Source organism: Zonotrichia leucophrys, chromosome 2, assembly GCF_028769735.1.
Source record: "Zonotrichia leucophrys gambelii isolate GWCS_2022_RI chromosome 2, RI_Zleu_2.0, whole genome shotgun sequence".
In the NCBI taxonomy this organism is placed as follows: domain Eukaryota; kingdom Metazoa; phylum Chordata; class Aves; order Passeriformes; family Passerellidae; genus Zonotrichia; species Zonotrichia leucophrys.
This window is the reverse complement of record NC_088171.1, coordinates 3,194,355-3,218,811: the sequence shown is the minus strand read 5'-3', so window position 1 is coordinate 3,218,811 and position 24,457 is coordinate 3,194,355. Positions and strand designations below refer to the sequence as shown.

Here is a 24,457-nt window from a genome sequence, read left to right as displayed (position 1 = left end):
GCCTCAAAAAATATTGGGATCTTTTTATTTGGTTTGGGGAGGGGGTGTGAAGGGTTGTGTGCCTCAGTTTGCCCTGCCACATCAGGATGCAGAGGATGCTCCCAACTAATACTCCAAATGTGCCTTAAAGACATCCAGATGGGGCATCCCCATTTCATCCAAACAGTGGGAAAAGACTCAAAAAATCCCATTTTAAGCTCCATGACTCCTCAAATTGATCTTTTATGTCCCCCAAAAAGCCTTGGTATCTTTCTATTGGTTTTGGGGAGGGGGTGAGGAGCTGCGTGCCTCAGTTTCCCCTCCCCAGCGGGGTCCCGGGGATGCTCCCGGGGGATGCCGCGCTGCATTGGCGGCTATGGCGGAGGGCTCGGGGTGCGGGCACAGGGTGACAGGGGGGTGTCCCCCGTGGGGTGGCGGTGGCTGCTGTCGCTTTAAAGGGGCAGCCGCGGCCCCAGCTGATGCGGCGGCTCCAATCAGCGGCCCCGGGGCTCTTGGCAGCCGGAGCCGCCGCCGCTCCGCATTCCTCCGGCTTCCCAAAAGGGGCGAACATGGCGATGGGCAGGATGAGGTGAAGAGGAGGAGGAGGAAAAATATAAAAATTAAATTAAAAAAAAAAAGAGAGAGAAAGAAGAAAAACAATATATAAAGCAGGAGGAGAGGAAAATGATGAAAAGGGAAATATAGGGGGAAAAGAGGGACGGGGATGCAAGCAGCGCTGGCGCGGTGATTTCCTCCCCCCCCTTCTCCTCCTCCTCCAAAAGGCGAAAAAAAAAAGGAAAAAAAAGCAGAAATAAGGCGGCCAAAAAAAAAAAGAAAAACAGGAAAAAAAAAAGCCACCAAACCAGCAACCCACCCAACCCACCAATTCCTTGTTTTTTTCATGGAGAGCACAAACCCCAGGCCAGCGGAGGAGGACCGGGACTCCTCAGCGCGGAGACCTTTGCATCAAAATGGTAGAGCCTGAACCCCCCCTTTCCACCCGCCCCCCTTCTCCCTTTTCTCCTCGCTTTTATTTCCCCCTCTCCCTTCCCCTTCCTTCCTCCGTCGCTTCCTCGCTTTGCCGGGGCTTTGCCGACTTCCCAAAGGCCTCGAAACTTGCCCAAATCCCGGCCAGGGCGGCGGAGGTGCATGAGAGAGGTGGTGGGGGGAAGGGGGGGGGGGCTGCATGGGCAATGCTGCATCCAGGCCTGAGGGGACAGGGGAGGGGGCCGTGGATTATTTTTTATTTTATATTTTTTTGTGGGCTTGGGGGGTATAAAAAGCGCAGCCCGGCCGGGTTTGGGCCCGGTGCTGCTCTGCTGTGGGGGTTGCATGGGGGTGCCCCCTCCTGCAAGGCGAGGACGGGCTGGGTTTGGTGGAAATGGCATTAAAAACGCGGCCCCCCCCCACCATCACCAGCACCTTTGGGCTGCTTTAGAGGGGGATGGCGGTGCGGAAGGGCCGTGAGGAGGGGTCGGAGCCTTCTCTTGGGAGGAGCCCAGCTCGGCTCGGGGGTCCCTGGCAGGATTTGTGGGCACCCACACACTTTTGGAGCCCCCCAGGCCGGAGGATCCGCTGTGAGGGAGAGCGGGGGGGCGCAGGAGCTGCCGCTTCCTCGGCCATTCCCATTCCCCGGATGACTCCATCCTTTTGCCAATTCCTGCCCGCCTCCTTCCCCCCCCTTTTTCCACGGCTGGTTCCCGTCCTGGGCCCCCTTTTCCCGGCGGGTCTGGGGGGGGGTCGGGCGCTCCCCAACATCCCGGAGGAGCGAGGCTGCAGGGAGGGCGCAGCATCCCCCCCACCTCTGAAAAAGCGATTTTCTCTTAAAAAATAACAATAATAATAATACTAATAACACCAGAGCTGCTCGCCTGCAGCAGTGACCTATTTTATCGGCCGGTGGAGTTTTTTTGGGGGGGGTTTAGTTGGAGTTGCGGAGGGCAGGCCTGAGGTGGGAAAGATCCACGGGAAATCCCCCTGGGATGCGCTCCCGGTGCCTCAGAGCCTCCCCCATCCCAAAAAGTGCGGGGCTGGGTTTGCCCCAGCCCTGGCTCCCTGCCCGTCCTGACGCCCCGGGAAGCGTCCGAGTGGAATTTTGGAAAGGGCAAGAAAGTGCAAGCTCGGAAAAATGAGGAAAGGATGATGGATGGGATGGTGTGGGATGGGGCTCGGCGCCCCAAGACCGCGGGGGTTTAATTAACGCTGGGGTTAAAGTGGTCGGGATTGGGTTTGGGTTCACGCTGGGCAGTCACACTCGGCCTGTGAAATGCTGAATCCTGCGCCTGCATCCCTTGCCAGAGGAGATGCTGAGGGCTCGGGGGACACACCGGGGTGTTTTGGGGAGCATTTCGTGCCCTGAGGTGGAGCTGGAGACACCCGGAGCCCACCCCAGCGAGGAAGACGGGGAAAAGTTGGGAATTCAGCCTTCCTTCCACACCCTGCCTCGGCAAGAACCAGAGGAAGATTTGCTTTACAAAGCAAAATTCCTCCTTGGAAAGACACGAAAGGGATTTATTATTTTTTAATTTTTTTTTTTTTAATTTTTTTTGCCTGGATCTGTGGTGAAATCTCGCAGGGTGCAAACATTCTGCCTCCAGCTGCAGAGTTTCCCTGAGGATGCTCAGCCCCGCTCCGGGGCTTTTCCCGGGGTGGCCGCAGGGTCCCCTTTGCCACCTGGGCTTGGAATGACGGCGGAGCTTTGTTCTCCCCGGGAGGAATTAACGGAGCGTTCCCTTATCGGCAGGCGAGATAAACGGCCCCGTGCTCGTGTCTCTCGGGGCTGGAGCAGAGACATCGCCACCCCCTCCACAAAAATAACCCGCTGCCGCCTTTGGAGATGGATCCTTTGCAAAAGACAGGGAGAAAAACGGGAGGTCGCTTGCCTGGGAGTTGATGAAATATTGGTGCTTTTTAAGATGCAGGTTTTTCTGCTCGTGGAAAAATAAGGAGAAAAAAAAAAAATCAACCCAAACCTTTTGCGGATGAACTGAATGTGTCAAAACATCAGAGGGTCTTGGAAGGTTTTGGGGGGAATTGCTGATTTTCCTGTTCTCCTTCCTGGAGGAGAAGACTGACGGCTCTCCTGCGCTGCTGCATTTAAGCCTTTATAGAGGGGACCTGGTGGTGGCCCTGACAAAGTGACTTGCCAGGAAGAGCAAGGGATGAAGTTTTTAATTTGCTGCCATGTTTGCCTGATCCCAAAAATGTGGGTATTTAGATCCTCCATGTGGTTTGCATGCTAGATGTCATCCTAGATGTCCCCTGGCATTCCATGGGTCCCTGTAGAACTGGAGGAGGGGATGTTGGTGAGCAGGATGAGCTCTGTGCCTCCTGCCCCTAATTTTCCCTTATTTGTAAGGGAAATGGGTTGTGTTGTTGGGGTGGTTTGTGCAGGGCAGGGGTGGCCCCATTGGGTTTCCTGCATGGGGACACACCTGAGGACTTGTCCCCTTTCCTCTGGAGCTGCTGTCCCCTCTGCAGCCAACTCAGTGTTCATCCACCTCTCCTGATGGTGAAAACTGGGATGCCTTTGGATATGGGGAAAGACTGGCCATGGTGGCGCAGATGTGATGGGTAGAAGGCCTAATTACAACAAACTGTCTTTTTTTATTATTTTTTTTATGATTGCATCTTTTGCCTGGAGCCAGGAATGCTGACACCCTGTCTGAGTTAAAGCTCTTCTCCCCAAGCTACAGGAAAAAAGGGTGATAAAAATAAGGACAAAAATAATGCATGTCATAAAAAAGTTAAAAGTGTTGGGCAGGAAGGATCTGGGCAACTGGATCTGAAGGAAGATGGCCAATGGCAGGGAAGTTGGAACAAGATGATCTTTAGGGTTCCATGCTGCCCAAACCATTCCATGGCTGGATTACAGGAGCTTGGCTGGTGCTTCCCAAAGAGCCCTGGTCAAGGCTGGGTTAGGATGGATCTGGAGAAGGGGACCATCCCTGGGGTCAGAGCCAGGGTTTGGAGAAATGCTCTGGGATGGAAAGCCCTGCCCAGCATGCTGGGACAGGTGGAACCTTGGGTCTCTGGCAAGTTTGTGTCTGGCTTAGGAAATGCTGTGGTTTTAGGCTTTGCTGAGGGCTGAGTGTGGGACAAACCCTGCAGGTGTCACACCCCACAATGCTGCTGATCCACCTCGAGGGTCGTGGTGGCTGCCCCAGGGATGGGCACTGGGGTGCTGGGCAGGGGATGCTGGAAACCTCATTCAGCAGTGCTTGGGAGGAGGCTCCATCCATCCATCCATCCATCCATCCATCCATCCATCCATCCATCCATCCATCCATCCATCCATCCATCCATCCATCCCATCCCCATCCCCATCCCATCCATCATCTCATCCATCCATCCATCCATCCATCCATCCATCCATCATCCATCCATCCACTCCATCCTCCACTCCTCCATCCATCCTCCCTCCATCCATCCATCCTCATCCATCATCCACTCTCCATCCATCATCCCCATCCATCCATCCCTCCATCATCCATCCATCCCATCCATCATCCACATCCATCACCATCCCCATCTCCTCTCCATCATCATCCATCACCTCATCATCCCTCCATCCCTCCATCCATCCTCTCCGTCTCCTCCTCCATCTCTCCATCCATCATCTCCACCTCATCACCTGTCCTCATCCCTCATCCTGCCCCTCCATCTCCTGCGGATCCACCCCTTCCTGCATCCCTGGCTGCACATGGCAGGGGGGTGCCTTGGGGTTATGATGCCCTTGGGCTCTGCACAGGTGACATGGTGGCTGTCCTGCTGCACCCATCCCTGCTCCTGCACCATCCCTGCTCCCAGCACTGAATTTGGGGTTCCTGTGAGCTCTGGGGGGCTCTGAGCACCGCCTGTCCTGTTGCATCCAGACTCTCCCTCAGTGGCAGTGGCACTGGGGACATCCCTGGGCTCTCTGGGGTGATGTCCCCTCTGGAGTTGGCCCCTGGCGCAGCCTCTTGGCCGCCAGCCCAGCTGGGGAGGTCAGCCTTGGGTTTTGTCCTCATTTCCTCCCTCAGCCTTCCCTCTGCTTGTTTGTCTCGGGCAGGAGAGGGAGGGGGGCGATGGCTTTGTGTGTGTGTGTGTGTGTGTGTGTGTGTGTGTGTGCGTGTCCCGTGGGCTCTTCCACCCTGAGAGTGACCCTGAGGGCAGTCCTGCATCCCACAGATGTAAGGCAGCATCTCATCCCATCCCATCCCATCCCATCCCATCCCATCCCATCCCATCCCATCCCATCCCATCCCATCCCATCCCATCCCATCCCATCCCATCCCATCCCATCCCATCCCATCCCATCCCATCCCATCCCATCCCATCCCATCCCATCCCATCCCATCCCACCCCGTCCCTTCCCGTCCCATCCCCGTGCCAGCTTGGGGACATCTCCATCAGCCTGGCTGTGCCAGGCACTGGTGGTGCCCCCATGGCCTGGCTGTCCTGTCTGCCCTCAGTGTTTGCCAGGGCTGTGCCAGCTCTCCTGGAATCCACCACATCCCTTTGGGATTTAACCCCAGACCTGGCTTTGCCCAGCTCTGGAATCACCTGCAGAGCTTTTGCTGGGTCTGACTGAGCCACACCAGCCCTGACCAAGGGGACAGGGACACTCAGAAGGGTGTTCCCATCCAGGTTTTGGTGCCTCTGCTCTCTTGGAGGAATTGGGATTTGTCCTGAGATGAAAATAATGCAGCGTTGCTGGAGCCTGTGTATTTTTGCAGCAGAGGCTGTGTCTGAGCAGGGCACAGTGCTCCACTTCCCACGTGTTGGGATGGGCTCCCAGGGCTTGGCAGTGCCCTCACTGTCACCCTGGTGGAACAGAGGGACAGTGTCCTCGATGCCATCACAGTGGTGGCATCCTCCAGGAGCAGCATCACCTCACTGGGACAATTTGGGGATAGGAGTTGATCCATCCGTCCTTGGAAATATCACAGTGGCTTTGCAGCTCTGTGTACAAAAGGAAAGGCAAAAAGCACTGAGAGCAGCTGATTTGGTTTAAAAATTTTTAAAAATATGAGTTAAAAAAGCACCAAGCCATCAACCCTCTGTGGGCTGTGCTGTTGGGAAGGCAGTGCCTGCTCCCAGTAGATGAAGCTTTTGTGATGCTCATCCTGCTCCTCTGCCCACGCTGCTGGTGGCCATGGTGCTTCCAAAAAACCCCCAAATGAACCTTTTCCCCTTTGCAAAGGTGTCCTCTTGGTTGCAGGGAGACAGAGATGGGGGAAGGAGCAGTCCCTGTTCCATTCCACTAGAACTGCTGGGCCTGGTGCTGCTACCAACTCCCTGGGAAAAGCATCCTTGAGCCAAAGCCTATACAGGATGAATCTCATTAATAAAAAATTAGGAACAACCAAAAGGGAGGCGGAAAAAAAAAAGCCTGTGAAGCATCTGACTGTCCCACAGCTGGACTGATGCTCTTCTTCACCCAGCAGAGGCTGGGAGATGTTTTTTGGGGTGCCCAACACATCGCTGAGCCCCTTCCCCTCGCCTGCTGTCTGTGGCTGCACATGGCTCTGCTTTGGGCACCTTGAAGCCTTTTAGACAACTCATAAATAAAAATCACCGCTTGGGACGGTGTCAGCAGCATCCTGGGGGCTCCGGAGCGGGCCGGGCACATCCCTCGGGCAGGATGCCGGCGGTGGGCGCTCGCTCGGGGCCGTGCCGGCCGGCGCCTCGCCAGGCGGGGCTGTGGCCGAGCTATTGTTTTCCCTTCCTGCTTGTTTTTCCGGACAACCCTCTCGTCATTAAATAAAAACACCCGTCGGAGGAACGAGCAGACCCCACCCCCAGCGCGGTCCCGTGCCGAGAGCACCCACGGAGAGCTCCCCGGGGAGGGAGGGGACAGCAGAGCGGTCAAGGTAGGCGGCAGGAGAGGGACAGGAGCTTTGGGATGTGGTTTATCCCTCTGCCAGCTTCCCAGGCACGGCTGTGCTCCAGGAATGGGTGCTTGGGCAATGGGATGTGCACGGTCCAGCCAGCGCTGCTGGTTCTGGGCTGGTGTATCCTGGTTTGGGGAGCTGTGGGAAAACACATAATTTTGGAAAGAAAAAAATCTTCTAATGACCTCAGAACTAGGGAGAAAAGGCTGAAGGTTTCATGCAAGGGTCTGGCAACAGGAGAGGGACAGGAGCTTTGGGATGTGGTTTATGCCTCTGCCACTGTGCTCCAGGAATGGGTGGTTGGGCAGTGGGATGTGCACGGTCCAGGCAGCGCTGCTCGTTCTGGGCTGGTGTATCCTGGTTTGGGGAGCTGTGGGAAAACACAAAATTTTGAAAAACATCTTCTGATGGCCTCAGAATTAGGGAGAAAAGGCTGAAGGTTTCATGCAAGGGTCTTGCAACAGGAGAGGGACAGGAGCTTTGGGATGTGGTTTATGCCTCTGCCACCGTGCTCCAGGAATGGGTGTTTGGGAATTGGGGTGTGCACGGTCCAGGCAGCGCTGCTTATTCTGGGCTGGTGTAATTTTGAAAAGAAAAAAATCTTGTAATGGCATCAAAACTAGGGAGAAAAGGCTGAAGGTTTCATGCAAGGGTCTGGTGACAGGAGAGGGACAGGAGCTTTGGGTTGTGGTTTATTCTTCTGTCACTGTGCCCCAGGAACGGGTGCTTGGGCAATGGGATGTGCACAGTCCAGACAGCGCTGCTCGTTCTGGGCTGGTGTATCCTGGTTTGAGGAGCTGTAGGAAAACACATAATTTCGAAAAAAAATCTTGTAATGGCCTCAAAACTAGGGAGAAAAGGCTGAAGGTTTCATGCAGGGGTTTGGTTGCAGGAGAGGGACAGGAGCTTTGGGATGTGGTTTCTGCCTCTGCCCCAGGCATGGCTGTGTTCCAGAAATGGGTGGTTGGGCAATGGGATGTGCACGGTCCAGGAAGCGTTGCTCGTTCTGGGCTGGTGTATCCTGATTTGGGGAGCTTTTTTTTGAAAAAATATCTCCTGATGACCTCAAAACTAGGGAGAAAAGGCTGAAGGGTTCATGCCAGGGTCTGGAAGGCAGAGGGCAGGTTGTAGGAGGCCAAGGATTAAAACCGAAAGCGCGAGTGTTTGGGGTTTGTAACGATGCCCCTTTGTGTCATCTGAGGTTTTTACAGATTTTTAATCTGTAAAAATGGGGGTTTAATATTATTTCTTACTCCAGCAAAAGTCAAGTTTTGACATTAAATAGTTCCAGCCCTGCTCTTTTGTCCTGAAATGCAGCAATGTCCAAATTGAGAAGAGGGCATGGGGGACTTCTTTTTTTTTTGAGGAGCAAGTGCTGACATTGTATTTAGCTCCTTATTAAAGCACTTTTCTTTAATGCAATTTAATGCTGAAGGTCAACTATGAATGCTTTGGTGGTTGGAAATGATACAGAAAAGCAGATTGCTTTTTTTTTTTTTTTTGGTACATCTTGAGGGTGAAAAATTTAAAGAAATACCCAAATTTTGTGCTGAATGGGAAGTGGTTCACAGGCAGCTGGTCTTGTCACCACTTAAATGTGAATTTTATGCCCTAAGACCCCTTGTCCTTGTGCTTATGTGGGAAAGAATTACTCATGGTCCTCGATGCTGTGGTGATGAGGGCGCTAGAAATGAACAAATAATTAATTAAATAAAGAAGAGGCTGGTGAAGGTCAGAGATGATCTTCTTGGGGGACTGAGGATTTGAGTATTTAAATATATCCAGAGTGGCCCAGCCTTCTGGTCCTTTGGGGAGGTTTAGAGCTGCAGGAACATTTAGGGATCTCGTTCTCAATAGCTGCTGAGAGAAAGTGCTTTTGTCATAGTGCATTGATTTAAATCCAGCAGCAAACACCTTTCAGGGCAGGTGTTGGTGGGGATGTTTAGGGAAACTGAGGCACATGGTGGGGTGCAGGTTGGGATTTTTGATGCTTTGGTTGGAGAGGTGCTGCTCTGCCCCAGTGACCATCAGCATCTCCTTCCACCACCATTCCTCAACTCATCCTTTCCTTCCATCTCCTGCCTTCGGGGCTCCTCCACCCCACATCCCTCACCCCGAGCATCCTCCCCATCCTCTGGCCATCCTCTTGCCCCACAGGCTGTTTTGGGAAGGGGCTTTGGCAGCACCACGTGAAAACTCTCTTAAAATAGAGCTGGAGGGCAGCGGCAGGGCGGGGAGGGCTGGCTGGAGGCGCCGCCGGCCCCTCGGGGTGAGGAACTCACGGCCACGCTGCTTTCTAATAATTTTAGGGGTGTTTTACTGCACTGATGGTGCCAGAACCTTGCTTTGAGGTTGGCAGCGTGTGGTGGGGCCAGTTGGAGGGTTCACCCTGGTTTAGTGCATCCAGTGAGCTGCCCAGGTGTGTAGCAGGGGATGGAGATGGGATGGGCAAAGCCAGTGGGGCAGAGTGGTGGAAAAAAGCAAAACTCGTGATTATTTTCCTTTTTTTTTTTTTTTGTCTTTAATATGTATTTTAATATACGAAATATTAAAAGAGATCTATATTTCAAATATTTGCGTTTTCCCAGAGGAAGAGCCCTGGATTTAACCCTGCCATTAATCCCCATTAGCCAGGCTGCTCCGCTCCGCTGGAGCCGCAGGGACGGCAGCTGCCGGAGGGGCATTTTGGGGCAAGCCGGGGTCTTTTTGGGGATCTCACCCCGGCAGGCGCCTCTCGTCTCGGCCGGGGCTCTGGCTGCGGGGCAAGCTCACGAAAAGCATCTGAGAGCAATAAAGAGCAAAAGGCTCCCGCTGACAAGCCCGGGCTGAAGTCACCGGCGGGACGCGGCCAAGACACGCATTGTCCTCGCCGCTGCTGGGACTGATTAGAGCCGCCTGGCAAGGAGCGCCGCTGGGTGAGGGATCAGCCCCCTCTGCCAAAAATCCTCCATCCACAGGGCAAAAAAAAGCTGCCTTTTGTTTTCCAGGCTGGGCAATGCCGCCCCACAGACCCGTTTTCCTCTATTTTGCACCCATTCCTTTGTCGCTGTACCCCAAGCTTGGGGTATCCTAAATGAGATGGATCCCCGAAGATAAAAACTGAATTTAGGTTATTTTTTTCAACCTGGCAAACAGCAAACTGCTCTGCTGAATTCCTGCTGTCTCTTCAGTTTTTTGATATTTATTATATCCTTAATTATTTTCTACATGTCTTGGAGGGGGGAGGGCTGCACCATCCAAGATCTCATCAAAATGTTCTTGGCAGTCACGAGAGGCTCGGGAAATGGTGAAGGTGGATGGATGTTCCAGCTGGGATGGATTTTGTAGCAAGTACATGTATAAAGAATGTTCGTGTATTTATATATTTATCTATTTTTATATATAAGTAGTTTAACTATATATAAGCATGGATGTATAAAATATTGAAAATATTAAACATATATATATATATATATAAAAATTATAAAAAGTATATAAAAATATGTAAACACCCAACCCTTTTCCTACCTTTTTGCCCTGCTTCTGGCTGCAGAGCCAAGAATTTGGAGCAGAACTGGTTTTTCCATGTTTTCCCTGGGTGCCAGCGCTTGCTGGGATTCTCCAGGGCTATCAGGACCATGCAAAACTTGAGATCCCTATTGGTTGGACAAGTTGCTTGTGGAGCAAAAATCCAATGAAAATGAAAAAATTTGGCAGAGACGGGAAAGAATTTTTTTGCTTGTTGGGAAAACAGAGAAGAAAACACCCTTTTTTATTATTTAAACATTTTTGTCTGTGTGTCCTTTTGCCTTTGGCTCACCAGAAAAAAAAAAAAAAAAGACAAACAGAACATGTCTTGCTGGAATTTGTGTGTTGATCAAGAGCTTCCATTTGTTCCAGAAAAAATAGGAGTTGAAAATTCTTTTTGGAGCAGGAGGTGCAGGATAAACCTGGCAGGTTGAACCCTCCCTCTCTGCCACTGTTCTGCACCGTGTCCGTGGTCACATCCTACAAAGGTCAGGAAAAAGGGTATTATGGGGTCTGGGTGTGTTCCACCTTCTTTTAATGCAGGACACTGGATTTAGGGTGTGGGATATCCCTTGGATTTGGGATGGAGCAGGCAGACTCTTCCTGAGGCTCAGGTGTGACCAGGAGAGGGGATGAACCCCAGGGATGGTCTGGACCTTGTGAAATACGTGGGAGTTGGATTAAATACCCGGAAAACTCAGCCTGGGGAGGGTTGGCAGGGCAGCATTTCCCAGCGTGGGGGTGCTGCTCCCTCATTTGAATTTTTCCAGGTAGTGCCTTTCCCCAGGCAATGGAAAATGAGCATTAAGAAGTGCATAAATCATGCCAATGGATCCAGCTGTGAGTGAGCTGCTGTCGTGAGCGAGAGCACGCAGCGTAATTCAGAAATATGAGAGGATCTTGGGCTTTGTGTTATTGTCTGCAGAAACAGGGAGCTATAAAATCCTCATTTCCTTTTATTTAGGGGGCTCCATCTCGGCAGGTGCCTAAAATTGGCGTCCTGCTTGGGGCAAATATCTACCTCCATCTGGTTCAAGAGTTCAAGGCATCCCCTGTCCTGTGTGACATCTCTGAGTGACTGTGGACACCTGAGCCTGCCTTTGGACCTCCTGGGTGGCCATGGTGCTTCCTACACACCTTGAAGGGATATCAGTGGGTGCTGGTGTGGCCCTGAGCTGCCCTGTCACTGGGGCTTCTCCTCCTTGATTGAGTCTTCTGGACTCAAGCAGGCGATGGAGCTTCTTGGTTGGTGTCTTCAAGCTGGGCCTGGTGGTGGAGCTTCTTGGTGTTCCAAAGCTGGGGCTGGTAGTGGAGCATTTTGGTTGACATGTCCAAGCTGGGGTTGGTGATGGAGTTTCTTGGTTGGTATCTCCAAACTGGGGTTGGTGATAGAGAGTTTTTGTTGGTATATCCAAATTGGGTTGGTGATGGAGTTTCTTGGCTGGTATCTCCAAACTGGGGCTGGTGATGGAATTTCTTGGCTGGTATCTCCAAACTGGGGTTGGTGGTGGAGTGTTTTGGTTAGTATCTGCAAGCTGGGACTGGTGGTAGCACTTCATGGTTACTCCAAGCTGGAGTAGGGGACAGAATGTTTTGGTTGGTACCTCCAAGATGAGGCTGGTAGTACAACTTCTCAGGTGACATCGCTGACTTGGGGATGTGTGGACAGGGATGGATGGCATGGCCAGAAGGGCATTTTTGGGGGTAAAAAGAGCCCTGAATGATTTTATTTCTTTCCTCCCCACAGCTGATAGTCGAAAAAACGACTGACTACCCTTCGGCTGAGTACTCCCTGGTGGAGGATGTAGCCCTCCACTTCACGTGTTTGATGGACAGACTGAACGAGCAGCGCCTCTTTCAGCCGGACCTGTGCGACGTGGACATCGTGCTGGTGCAGCACAAGAGCATCTTCCCGGCGCACAAGGGGGTCCTGGCAGCCTACAGCCAGTTCTTCCACTCCCTCTTCACCCAGAACAAGCAGCTGCAGCGCGTGGAGCTCTCTCTGGAGGCCCTCACCTCGCAGGGCCTCCAGCAGATCCTCAACTTCATCTACACCTCCAAGCTGCTCGTCAACTCCTGCAATGTGCAGGACGTGCTGAACGCGGCCGCCGTGCTGCAGATGAACAACATCGCGTCCTCCTGCCAGGACCTGCTGGACACGCGCTCGCTCAGCCTGGCCACCGACATGGCCCTGCCCGCCGAGGGCTGCGCCGGACCCCCGCCCTACTACTGCGAGATCAAGCAGGAGGTGGACGCCCCCCACCCCAAAATCTATGCCCGGGAGGGCAACGACCCCTTCTCGGTGCGCGTGGAGGACGGGACGGGCAGCGGGACGCTCCCCCCCGGCCCGGCCAAGCAGTACTACAAGGAGGAGAAGGATGGAGGTCCCGGTGCTGTCTGTAAGATGGAGGGTGAGGAGTCTGAGGAGGACCTGGACAGCCAGGGCTCCTACAACAGGGAGCAGATCATCGTGGAGGTGAACCTCAACAACCAGACACTCAATGTCTCCAAGGGCATGGAGGGGAAGGCAGCTGCCAGCGAGGCAGCTGTGATGGGACAGCCAGATGGGCATGGGCGCGACACGGAGGAGGACGGGGAGGAGGAGAATGAGGAAGGGGAGGAGGAGGAGGAAGAGGAGGAGGATGCGGAGGTGGGGGAGGAGGAGGAGGAGGAGCGCAGCGAGGAGGAGGATCTGGAGGAGACGACGGAAGAAGAGGATGATGACGATGAAGATGCCTCAGAGATGAAAAGGGAAAAGAGCGGGCAGCCCCGCAGAGGCAGCCGGGCATCCAAAGCCACTAAACCTGCCATGGCAACCAGGTCCCAGGAGATGGCCAAGGTGGAAGAGGAGGAGGAGGAGGAAGAAGAAGGCCAGAGGGGGAGGAAGAGAAAGAAAGAACAAGATGGCTTGGGCCAGAAGGTGAAGCTGGAGGAGAAGCAGCATTATCCGTGCAAGAAGTGTCCGCGGATCTTCAACAACCGCTGGTACCTGGAGAAGCACATGAACGTCACGCACAGCCGGATGCAGATCTGCGACAAGTGCGGGAAGCGCTTCCTGCTGGAGAGCGAGCTCCTGCTGCACCACCAGACCGACTGTGAGAAGAACATCCAGGTGAGCAGGGATCCATCCAGGGCGTGGATCCCACCAAGGTGAACGTCCCGCCAAGGGGGAAATGCCTTACCCCAAGGTGGAGCATCCCACTAGAGATGGATGTCCCACCAAGGGGGGAATACCCCTCTAAAGTGGATGGATGTGCCAGCAAAGTGGGGACATCCCACCAAAGGAGGAGCATCCCACCACTGTGGGACATCCCAGTGAGGGAAGGGCATCCCAAGCACCACAGAGGTCATTCCATCCAGCTACACCATGGGATGGGCTCGTACTCAGATGATGTTGCAGTTGGCACATGTGTAGTGGTTTTGGTTGTTAATTTGAGATTTTGAGAATTTTGAGAATTTGAGATGTGAGATTTTTCTTCTTATGCAAAACTAGCAGAACATGGCAACTGGGAGGGAACCTTCCTTCACCCATGACTTGTATTCAGACTCAGGAGGGTCCCACAGTGGCCTGGAATTAGAAGATTTGTGCCACAGGGCTGTGGCTTCCCTTTGACTGCCTCGGTGGAAACACAGAGTTAATTTTTGAGGAGTAATTTTTCTTTTGAGTTTATTCAGTTAATCTGGATAAAACACTGCGAGCCCTTGATGGAGACACACTCCAGCATTCCCACCCAGCTGAACCCATTTTAGCTTAATTTGAAGATTTGCTGACAGGAGTTAAAATGGTTTTAATCTGCCTTTTGTGCTTTTTTTGTGTGCATTAGCAAATTTCTGAGTGCGTTTGACATCCATGCATGGCTCGGGCTTGGTGTGGCCTTCCCCTGTGCTAATGAGATCCTGTGTCACAAACTGACTTTGTTAAATCAGTGCAGTTTTGGGGGGATAGAGCAGCAAACATGTATGGTTCCAGAAGATCCCTCCAAATTCCCATCTCCTAATTCCTGATGAGCTGTTTTACAGGATGCTGCTGCTAATAATTACAAATATTATATAATATACAAATAAAAATATTATATCAAAATACAAATATTATATATTACAATATATTGAGAGCTTTTTGCATCACCCTTCCCACCAGCAACCAGATTTTGAATGATCTCACAGCTCTCCTCAATGGAGGTAACACAACCCAAGTGCTGCTGGAGCCCTTCACTGATGGCATCCCAAATAAAACAGGGAATGAGGCAGATCTTGGTAAGCAGGGAACACGGGAGCAGGAACAGTCTTGGCTCATAGGTGAAGCAGTCACTGACCCTTTGGTGCATCTTCCTGACAAATTCACAACTCTGAAGTTGCTTTTTTTGGATGCTTTTTCCCAGAATGGATGAGTGTAGCTCCAATACCTGCATGGTGGTGGCTATTTCAGGGCCTAACAAAAAAAAGTAAAAAGGAATTTTACCAGAATGTTTGTTCAGCTTCATCTGCTTTCCAGCTGGATAACATGGGGCTGTCACCTCATTGCTTGTTTTTTGTTTTGCCCTCTCCTTTTTATCCCTTTTCTAAATGATTTTGGAATAGAATGAACCAGAACTGCCTGTATAGTGACCTCCTTCTGTACAAAAAGGGATCATTGTCTCCCACTTAATTAAGCATTTTTAATTTTACAAATAGCCAAATCCACTCCATTTGCTCTGATAATATTTAATAACTTTATCAACATCCCATGGAATTATGTCTGGGTGGAAAAGGAATTTTTTTCAGCACTCTGCCTATAACAGTTTTTATTTCTTGTGTTTTCATCAGATCCATGGAGGGACTATCTACCTTTTCTCAGTTTGGTCTGCTGCTTTCTTTCCCTGTTTGTCCCCAAATTTCATCCATAAAGCTTTAGGATTTAAGAACCATCCTGCTCCCTGTGTTCATTCCCCATCTCCATAATGTGCATCCTACCTCTACCACCTGAAAAGTGATTCATCCTTTGCTTTATTGAGTTGTCCCTCAAACTCTTTTTATTTCCAGCTTCAGGATGGTTTTCCTTTTAACCTGCAAGAATTTATATCCTCATTTTTTCCCCTCATTTGGACATTACTTCCATATTTTTTGAGTGATGATTTTCAGCAGTGAGTGAGGACACAGAGCTCAGCCCTCCAGAGTGTTTGGTCCCAGCCCTGGGGGTTTTTCTACCTCTGCTGCTTTTCCTGTGCCTTTCATTTTGAAATTTCCCTGCCTCTTTCATTTTAAGTGGAGAAAATGGATATTGATGTGTCTTTGATATCAGGCTCTAGTCCTGAATTTGCCCTGAAATATCCCTTAAGACAGAGATAAATCTGTTCTGATCCATGGAAATACATACTTGGGAACAGCAGGACTTGGAGGACTGCTCATGTTGACATTTGAACATGACAAGATGAAGATGAGGAGGCTTGGGAATGGCTCGGTGACCCTAATTTTCTCTTTGGGGGCACATAAATATAAATGTATATGGAAAAATACAGTGACTTCATAGCACAATTATGTGTTTTTAATGATATCACAGCAAAATTTGGTTGAAACCCATCAAGGAGCATCTGTTCCTCTGGGAAGGAGAAGAAGTGGAGGAATCCTTCCCCAGGTTCAGTGGTGTAATTCAGCCATGTTGTTGCATGAATTCTTTTCTCAACAAATCTGTTCAAGGCATGAATTGTTTTCTCAACAAATCTGCAAGGAGAGAAGGGATGGTTTCATCCCTGTTGACCAAGAGGAATGTGAGCCATGGACAGGTGAAGGGGAAGGAGCTGATCCTTGGCTCCTGGTGTGGTTTCCTTGGTGGATATTTCTTTCCTGTGTTTTCCTGAGCACTGAACTGGTATCACAGGCCTCCAAGAGGTCTCACACAGAAGCTGGAGCTTTTCCTGAGAACTTCCAGAGGAACATTGAACTTGTTGGAGCTGAAGTGATTCTCTACCTTAACTTTTTGGGGAAGACTTTGCATGTTACATTGTTCTCCTTGTTCTGATGGACTGGGGGTTTGGGTCCATTTTGGTCCTTTTGGATATCATACAATCATAGATCTGCTTGGAAAACTAATTTAGTGGTGCAGTATCCATTATATCTGCTGAAGACTGAAGTTGTACTGCCCTGGATAGCGATTCTCCTTCTTTTCATATTTTTTGCAAATTTCCAATGCACAGAGGGTTGGGATTATTTTATGTAACATCTTCATTTAGGAATAAAATTCCCAGCTGGGAATAGGGCATGATCTGTTGCTTATCCAAATCCTGATGCAGCCATTGATGAAGATTCCACATCCTTCCCTGGAAGGTCATTGCCCCTTGCTCATTTTCACAGAAATATGAAATTTGGAGGTTTTGAAGTGACAAGGTCTATATCTGGTAGATGTGGTTTTTGATATCAGCTGTAGATTTCACCACGATGTTCCCTTTCCATAGACGAAGTTTCTTCCCTGACTGTCTCCCGTGTCCTTGCAGTGTGTGACGTGTGGGAAGGGCTTCAAGAAGCTCTGGTCTCTCCATGAGCACAACAAGATTGTCCATGGCTATGCAGAGAAGAAGTTCTCCTGCGAGATCTGCGAGAAGAAGTTCTACACCATGGCCCACGTGCGCAAACACATGGTTGGTGAGTGTGGGAGGCACCACGGGGAGATCTTGCTGGGGGTGTTGGCCCATCAGTTGGCAATGGAAGGTGTTTTCTGTTGCTGTCATGTTGGCTTACTCTTGGGTGAGCTTTCTCACATCCTCATCTTCAAATTTGGTCTGATACTCAATGCTGAGCCAATGTCTGCTCAGTGCTGGGTTTCGACATGGTGCTGGGGAATCCCATTTATTTTATTGATCAGAAGTGACCAGAGGAAGGTTTGACGTGTAAAAGGATCAGACCACATCAGTGCTGGGCTTTGAAAAGCAAATTGCATGTGACAACAATGGTTGGGTCCCTAGGCCTTGGAGCCACCAAAGACATCCAAAAGAATGGGAGTTTGGAAGAGAAATGCTTGAAACGTCATCGCCATTTATCTTCCAGATGTTCTTTGGGTTTGCTGGGGTTGGGCACTGGGAGCCAGAGCTGGGGTGTGGGGAGGTGGGTGGTGGAGGTGTGTGGAGGCTGCTGACCCGCCCCTGTCCCCACCAGCACACACCAAGGACATGCCCTTCACCTGTGAGACCTGCGGGAAGTCCTTCAAGCGCAGCATGTCCCTCAAGGTCCACTCGCTCCAGCACTCGGGGGAAAAGCCTTTCAAATGTGAGGTAAGGCAGAAACTCTGATCTGAGGAGAGATCTTCCACTGTGCTCTGCGACAGTGCAGCTGTAGGGATGATCCCACGCTTTTCCAAACTTTGCATCACCTCCTGGTTTGAGAGCCCCACCAACTTTATGATGATACTTGTCCAGTGCCAGGATCTGTCCCCGATAGATTGCCTGGACTTTGCATCCACCCAGCCTGCAAACTTGCTGGGTATGTCCCAAAAAACCTGTTTTGGGGGGTTTCTTGGGGGGAAAGAATAGGATTTCTTTGCTGCTGGTGATTTGAGGGGAATGTGGAGATATTTTGGGTGCTCATAACAACTCCTCACCCCCACAGAACTGCAACGAGCGCTTCCAGTACAAGTACCAGCTGCGCTCCCACATGAGCATCCACATCGGCCACAAGCAGTTCATGTGCCAGTGGTGTGGCAAGGACTTCAACATGAAGCAGTACTTTGATGAGCACATGAAGACGCACACGGGTGAGACCCGCCCCTTGCCTGGCCCCAAATCCCTGCAGGCAGTCTCTCCCTGGAAGGAGTGATGGGATGGGGGTGACATCTTTGGGTGGGTGGCAGGATGGGGTTTTGGGAAGCACTGATAAGGCCCCAGTCAGTTTATTCAACGAGACTTTTGGAAGGGCTTACAGTGGTCCATGATCTCTGAGCTGGACACACAGTAGAAATGCCAACAAGGTCTACTCAAGAAGTCAGAACAACTCAAAAGTTTGCTGGCAAACTTGAGAAAAACCAGGGAGCTTTGGCAAAAGGTTTAGTACAGCATTCAACCAACATTAAACACTTCTCACTAAACTTATAACTTCAGCATTAAATTTGGCCCATTCAACTTAGCAAACTTTAAACACGTTCGATGTTGAGGTACTCAAAATATTCCAAGGAGAATATTTTGGAGAGGGAAATTAGAAGAAGAAGAAAGAGAGAAAGACAGAAAAGCACATATAGGTGCTTTTTTACCTAGCACATATAGGTAGTTGGTAGCACAGGTTACCAACTCCTGGGTTCAGACAGAATTTTGAAGACGTAGGTAGGGTTTAGGTGAACATGATGGCCTGGTGTTTGACTTTAAATAGCCCTTGGTCCTCAAGGGGTATTTGATCCTCCCCTTTCTCCCACATGGGACTTCTGGTCATTTTGCCCTCAGGAATTGGATTAGGGGAGAATGGGGCATTGCCTCCCTGTGTGCCATGACTGACAGACACTGCCAGGCTGGGATACAGGCTCTAGGGCCTGGCATGTGGGGCCGTTCACTGCCTCACCAGGACAAGGCACACGCATGCACCCCAAAATACCTTGAGACATCAAATCTCCCCAGTCTCTGACACTCGCCCTAACCAGCAGCTTCTGTCCCTCTGCTCCCACCCTCAGGGGAGAAGCCCTACATCTGTGAGATCTGCGGGAAGAGCTTCACCAGCCGCCCCAACATGAAGCGGCACCGCCGGACCCACACCGGGGAGAAGCCGTACCCGTGCGACGTCTGCGGCCAGCGCTTCCGCTTCTCCAACATGCTCAAGGCCCACAAGGAGAAATGTTTCCGCGTCACCAACCCCCTGGCTTCGGACACGGCCGTCCCCCAGCCCGCCACCAGCCCGGCTCCGCTGCCCCCCGGCCCCGGCGTCTCCCCCCTGCCCCTGCCGCTGCTCCATCCTCTGCCACAGACCCTCCCTCCTCCTCCTCACCTACCGCCACCCCCTCCCCTGTTTCCCGCGGGGAGGATAAATTCCAACAACAATTAGGTGCCCTCCCCTCACCCACCCGGCCATGCGCCTGCACGGACTGCTCTGCCCTTCGGGAATGCCTTTCCCCCGGGGAGCCAAGGCTTTGCTTGCTCTCTACCCCTCCTTCCTCCTCGTTTTGGGGTTGTTTTGGGTTTTTATTCCTTTTTCTCACCCGTCATTCTCTGCAGAGAGGGGGAGCAGGAGGAAGCATCCCCCTGAGGAACATGGGTGTTGGGGGGATCCGCCGTCCGTCCGTAAGGGTGTAGGTAAAAGGTGTCACTCTTAGTTTCATCTTCCCACATGCTGGCATCACCTTCCTGCTGGGATGCTGGTGAGGCTGGGAGGAGCAGGATATCCGGGCTTGAGCTTGCTGGCCGGTGCATCAATATTTCAAAGCTGAATTCTAGTTAGTGGTGCTTGAATCCCTGTACTGTAAAGCTGGTCTTTCAAGTCAGGCTCTTCACCCACGGGGTTGGAAGGTGGGCATCCCAGGGGAGCCCCCCACTGCCAACCCCAGTGGCCTGTGGCGAGCGAGCAGGTGTCCCCATTGGGAAGCCATGAGCATGCCCTCGTTAGCAGCCCACAACGCGTCTTCCTTCCCTACAGCAGGTTTTCCTCCTCCACAGGCAAAAGCACAAACACCCACCTTGCATCTCGGGGCATCTGCAGCTCGCTGTCGGTTCAGTTCCGGGGTGCCCTAAGGGAGCTGGGTTCTGGTATGCCCTTTCTGCTAATCCCAGCAGGAGCTGTGCTCCTGGGGATGCTCTGGAGCTGGGGAGCTGATCCTGGGAGAGCTCAGGTACCTTTGGGACCGGCAGGAGGGGAGCCTGGGACAGAGGAGCAGGACGCTTCTGTTTCTCGGCAGAATCGGCCCAGAATAGTGCCTTAACAATCTGAACTAACCCCTGAGGGATGGGTGAGCTCCAGGTTGGTCCCACTGCAAGGTTCAGAGCTAAAGCAGGACCATGTTCAGCCTGGGGATGATCATGTCCCAGTCTCCAGTTTGTTGCCTGCTTTGCTCTCCCAAGCTTCACTTCTCCTTGTGGTGCTGGCATCCGTTGCCCTGTCCTGGTTTGGGGGGACCAGAGGGGACCAGTGAGGGTTGTGGTTGTTTTGGTGATGCTCTGTGGTGTTGCTTAGTGCTTGTTGAAGATGTTGAAGTCGAGCTGGTCTTTGGTTTCATTTACAAATAATATGACTGGTTTTATGCTGAGGAGGAGGAGAAGAGGAAGGCTTTGCTGTCATCTGTTTGTTGGGCACTGAGGTCCCAGCAGGGTTTCTCACTGCTGTGCTCTGCCCCAGGGTGCCATGCAGTGTCCTGACCATGGCTGTGGGGAAGTGTTCCCTTTGGAGTCAGAGAACACCCAGCATGGGCAGAGAAGGGCTGGCAAGAGGTGGGGGATGTTCCAGTTGATCCTGTGCTTCTAAAGCTGGTGTGGGGCAGGTCATGGAGGAGGTGGTGGAAGCACTGTTGATAGGTAAGAAGGAAAGAGGTCACTGAATGGGCTGCAGGAGCCTTTACTCATTTGCAGCTTATGCTGGGTGACAGCAGAGTGCTGGGGACAGGGAGCCTGGCTCTGTGAAAAGTCTTGGTGCTTTGTGTCCTGGACCAAATCAGCAAAGCACTTGGGCAGCATTGGGGCTGTCCCTGCAGAGATGGGAGGATTCAGACCCATGCTCAGGGGCTTTGCTGACTGGGGACATGCAGGAGCCTGATGGGGACAGGATCAGGGAGCATCTGCTGTTGTCCTGAGTGCTCTTTGAGGTGTGTGGTGTCATCTCCTGCTGAGTGCTGCTCCATTGGTGTCTGGCAGCTTGGGAAAGCTGACTGATGTTAGCATTTTGGAGCCACAAAGTCCTTTTCATCTTTGTGTTGGCTGGGATCCTGTGGATCCCCAGCGTGGCTCTCAGTACCAGTGAGCAAGCCTCCATCTCCATCTGCTCTGAGCACGAGGAGGTGGCTATGGCAGAGCTGCCTCACCTCACTGACCTTCTCAGGTGAGTTCCAAAGGCTTCTCTGCTGCCTCCCTCCATGACCCTGGGGCTCGTTGGGATGGTGCAAAGCCTCAAACACACCTGAGGGATGAGGGCTCTTGGGGCCATTGGCTGTAGGAAGGGACCATGACCCATACTGGAAGATGTTTGCTTTAGAGAAGCATTCAGTGAAACCCATGGAGGTGCTGGAGTGGTCAATGCTGTCTCCTCCTGTGCTGCCTCCCAGATCCCATCCCCTTGGGCTTCCTTGTGCTTCTTTCACCTCATGTTCAGCCTTGAGACAGGATGGGAGCGCTGTGCCCTGAGAAGGGCTCATTTTATGATCTTTTGTGATGGAGCCCATCAGCTGATAGGCTTCCCCCCACGTAAACACCCATGCCAACGTTGTGCTCCCTTATTCCACTCACCTGGAGGTGACTTTCCCTGTTCCTGTCCCAGTTCATCCTCTCCCAGTGAGGACCTGCCCCCCTTGGACATCTCTGTGAGATGAGAGCCCTTCCTTGAGGCTGGAAGCCCAGCAGAAAGCCCAGTGACTGATCCCAGCCACGTCCAATTCCCTTCGAGAGCCTGCTCCTAGAGCCACTTGGAGACGTCGAGATGTGACCATGCACACAGCACTTTGGAGAACCAGATCCCTGCTGCTCCCTCCCCTCTCCAAGGCCTGGGTAGTTCCCAGGAGTCCTACAAGGCCTCCAAGCCCTTTTGTCTACACCCTGACTCAGCCCCAGTGTGTCTCCATGTCTGGTTTTCATTTGTGTACTAAGAGCTCAGACGAGTCGCTCCCGCAGTGCCTCGTCCATCCCGGACCTATCCCAGCCCGCACTGTTGTACCCTTGGGGTTAGACAGAGCAGCAGGCAGGAGAGTTGGGTCTGTTGTTTTCAAGCTTTTTATGTTTTACTTTATTTTTTTTTTTAATTCTTTTTTTTGTTAACTCTTGCACCTTAATCTCTCACATCCCTTCTTTGACAGACCGCGAGGGTGGAGAGGGTCTCGATTTCCATTACGCGGTTCCTGAATACGCAACGTTCAGCTGACAGCTCTTCCCACACACTCAAACCCCAGACCCGCCTGGGTCGGAAATTTTTTTTTTCCACCCTTCATTTGAACTTTGGGGAGGGAGGGAATCATGTTGGGGAGGGTCACTTTTGGTTTATATATCCCAGGAGCCTGGTAGCACAGACCAGTTTGCCTCACGTATCCATGAGGCACGGCTGGCCCTTCGGACCACAGCCATAACCCTGGCGCGGTGGGAAGGCGATGGATGGATGGACAGATGGGTGGGAATGGCTGTGACAGTGCAATAGAGACGAGCATCCGCTGCTAGACAACTCCTCTGAGGTGACTCTTGGTTTGCCCGAAGTCAGGAGGGAAGGACAGACGGACAGACGCCCTTTGTTCACACGGACGGCCAGAGCTTCCCCACACGCAGCCCTGCCTAGAGACACGGAACCACGACGGGAGTTGGGTTGGACTTACAAAGGAAGAAAATAATAAATTTTTAAAAAAGGAGATAAAAAAATAGGAATAAGAACAACCTCTGTAGCATGGAACTTGAAGGAAATGAATGAAACCCCCAAGCACTTGCCTCAAAACTAGTTTCTCATGCCTGGTGTTTGGCTCTGAATTATTTTACGGCATTCAGTATCAGTTGCCCAAACATGCCAAGTTAAGAGTGTATTGGTGGCTCTACAAGTGTGAACAAACTAAACGAAGCACTTTATTCTGTATAGATTAAGGGAAGGCGGGGAGGGAAGGGGAAGCTTGGATGCTTTTCAGAAGCGTCTTAAGTAATGTTCTAGGAAATGTATTATTATTATTATTACCTTTTTTTTTTATGACCATGTGTAATCAATATATGTTTATCTTTAACTCCAAGTACAGCAGTTACTCTCTTTGGGATGGTGTGAGGAGGGGGAGGCTGAGATGGTTGGATCCATCCCCGTGGGGCCAACTGAGGCAAGTCATTGTCTACCGCAGGAACGGGCGAGTCTTGCTTCGTCGATGGTCCCAATGTCCAGGAGGTCCCAAGAGGTTCATCAAAGCCACCTCCCAGGGCACAGCTCCCAGTCAGAGATCCCCATCCCGAGCCATCTTCTGCCTGGGGGTGCTGGGGCTGCTCCCTGTGCCGCCCACCAGCGCAACAAGTCACGGTAGGGAGGCTGGCTTGGGTTGTCCCTCGAGGCCAGGTCCTTGGCCATGCTTTGAAATCTGCTTTTGGCCTCTCACCAAGGCACGTTGGGGCTCACTGAGCTCTGAAGTTGGTGAGAGGTCAGAACTGGGCCTTTCCACTGCGTTCTCCCAGTCTGGAAGTGTTATGACTGTTACCAAAGAGGTTGCAAGTGGAAGGACTGAATCAATAAACGATTTGTCTTTTATAAAAGAAAACCGAAAGCTCCACCACTTTCTTTTGTTACCTTAATTTTGCTTCATCTTTTTCTTCCCCTCCTTTTATTTTAACTTTTCTTTTAAAAGGGTTTTTTTTTTCAGGGAACTGTGTGAGCAGTCAGAGATAGGGAGGATGAGGAATCCTGTGGAATGTCGATTGCTGCCACTGCTTCACATGTACAGGCTCTGTGTTGGGTTTGGTGGGAGATGTGTGAATGTGTGTGAGACTGTTGTGGGGCCAACAAAAAAAGAGCTTTTCAGGGAAGGGTGATGAGTGGATAGAAGAAGGAATTCAGTGCTTACAGCCCTGGGGTAAGGACTGAGCACCTAATCCTACTGGCTCCGTCAGGTTGGTGTGAACTCTTGAGTAGGGGCTCTCTGATCTCTGTTGGCAGAGGAGAAACCAAGGAGCACATCCAAAAGCACTCAATGCCTTTATTAATTTAAAATGGAGCAGAAAGAGCCTCACCAACAATATCAGCATGGATATTTGGGATATATTGGGAAAATAATGGAAGAAGAGATGGTTTTCCCTCACCCTTTGGATGCAGTCTTTGCCACTGTCATTGTCTGTAGGGGAACCTGTGCCACTGAAGCTGTTGCATCTGAGCCAGGAAAACACCAGGCAGCAGGGAAGAGTGATGTCTCTCTGGTGGAATTTCTTATCTGTGATGTCCTTTAAGCTGACACAGCCTCTTGGAGGTGTGGAGGAACATCCCCAGGCCTCACCTTCACTTGGTGA

General features: G+C 51.6%; 1 protein-coding gene across 1 annotated transcript; it reads left to right on the top strand.

Moving 5' to 3' along the window:
• Positions 1–523: 523 nt before the first annotated feature.
• Positions 524–23,714, top strand: ZBTB47 (zinc finger and BTB domain containing 47). The gene is made up of 6 exons (XM_064703791.1): positions 524–953; positions 12,109–13,473; positions 16,829–16,976; positions 17,487–17,602; positions 17,937–18,081; positions 18,985–23,714. The coding sequence occupies exons 1-6, from the start codon at positions 951–953 to the stop codon at positions 19,350–19,352; spliced, it is 2,145 nt and encodes a 714-aa protein (XP_064559861.1). The 5' UTR covers positions 524–950; the 3' UTR covers positions 19,353–23,714.
• The last annotated feature ends 743 nt before the right edge of the window (positions 23,715–24,457 follow it).

What these genes read in the sequence shown, in the direction of transcription:
- ZBTB47 (XM_064703791.1), top strand. An exon ending in ACTGTGAGAAGAACATCCAG is followed by an intron (nt 13,474 to 16,828) that starts GTGAGCAGGGAT and finishes GTGTCCTTGCAG; the next exon opens with TGTGTGACGTGTGGGAAGGG. An exon ending in AAAAGCCTTTCAAATGTGAG is followed by an intron (nt 17,603 to 17,936) that starts GTAAGGCAGAAA and finishes TCACCCCCACAG; the next exon opens with AACTGCAACGAGCGCTTCCA.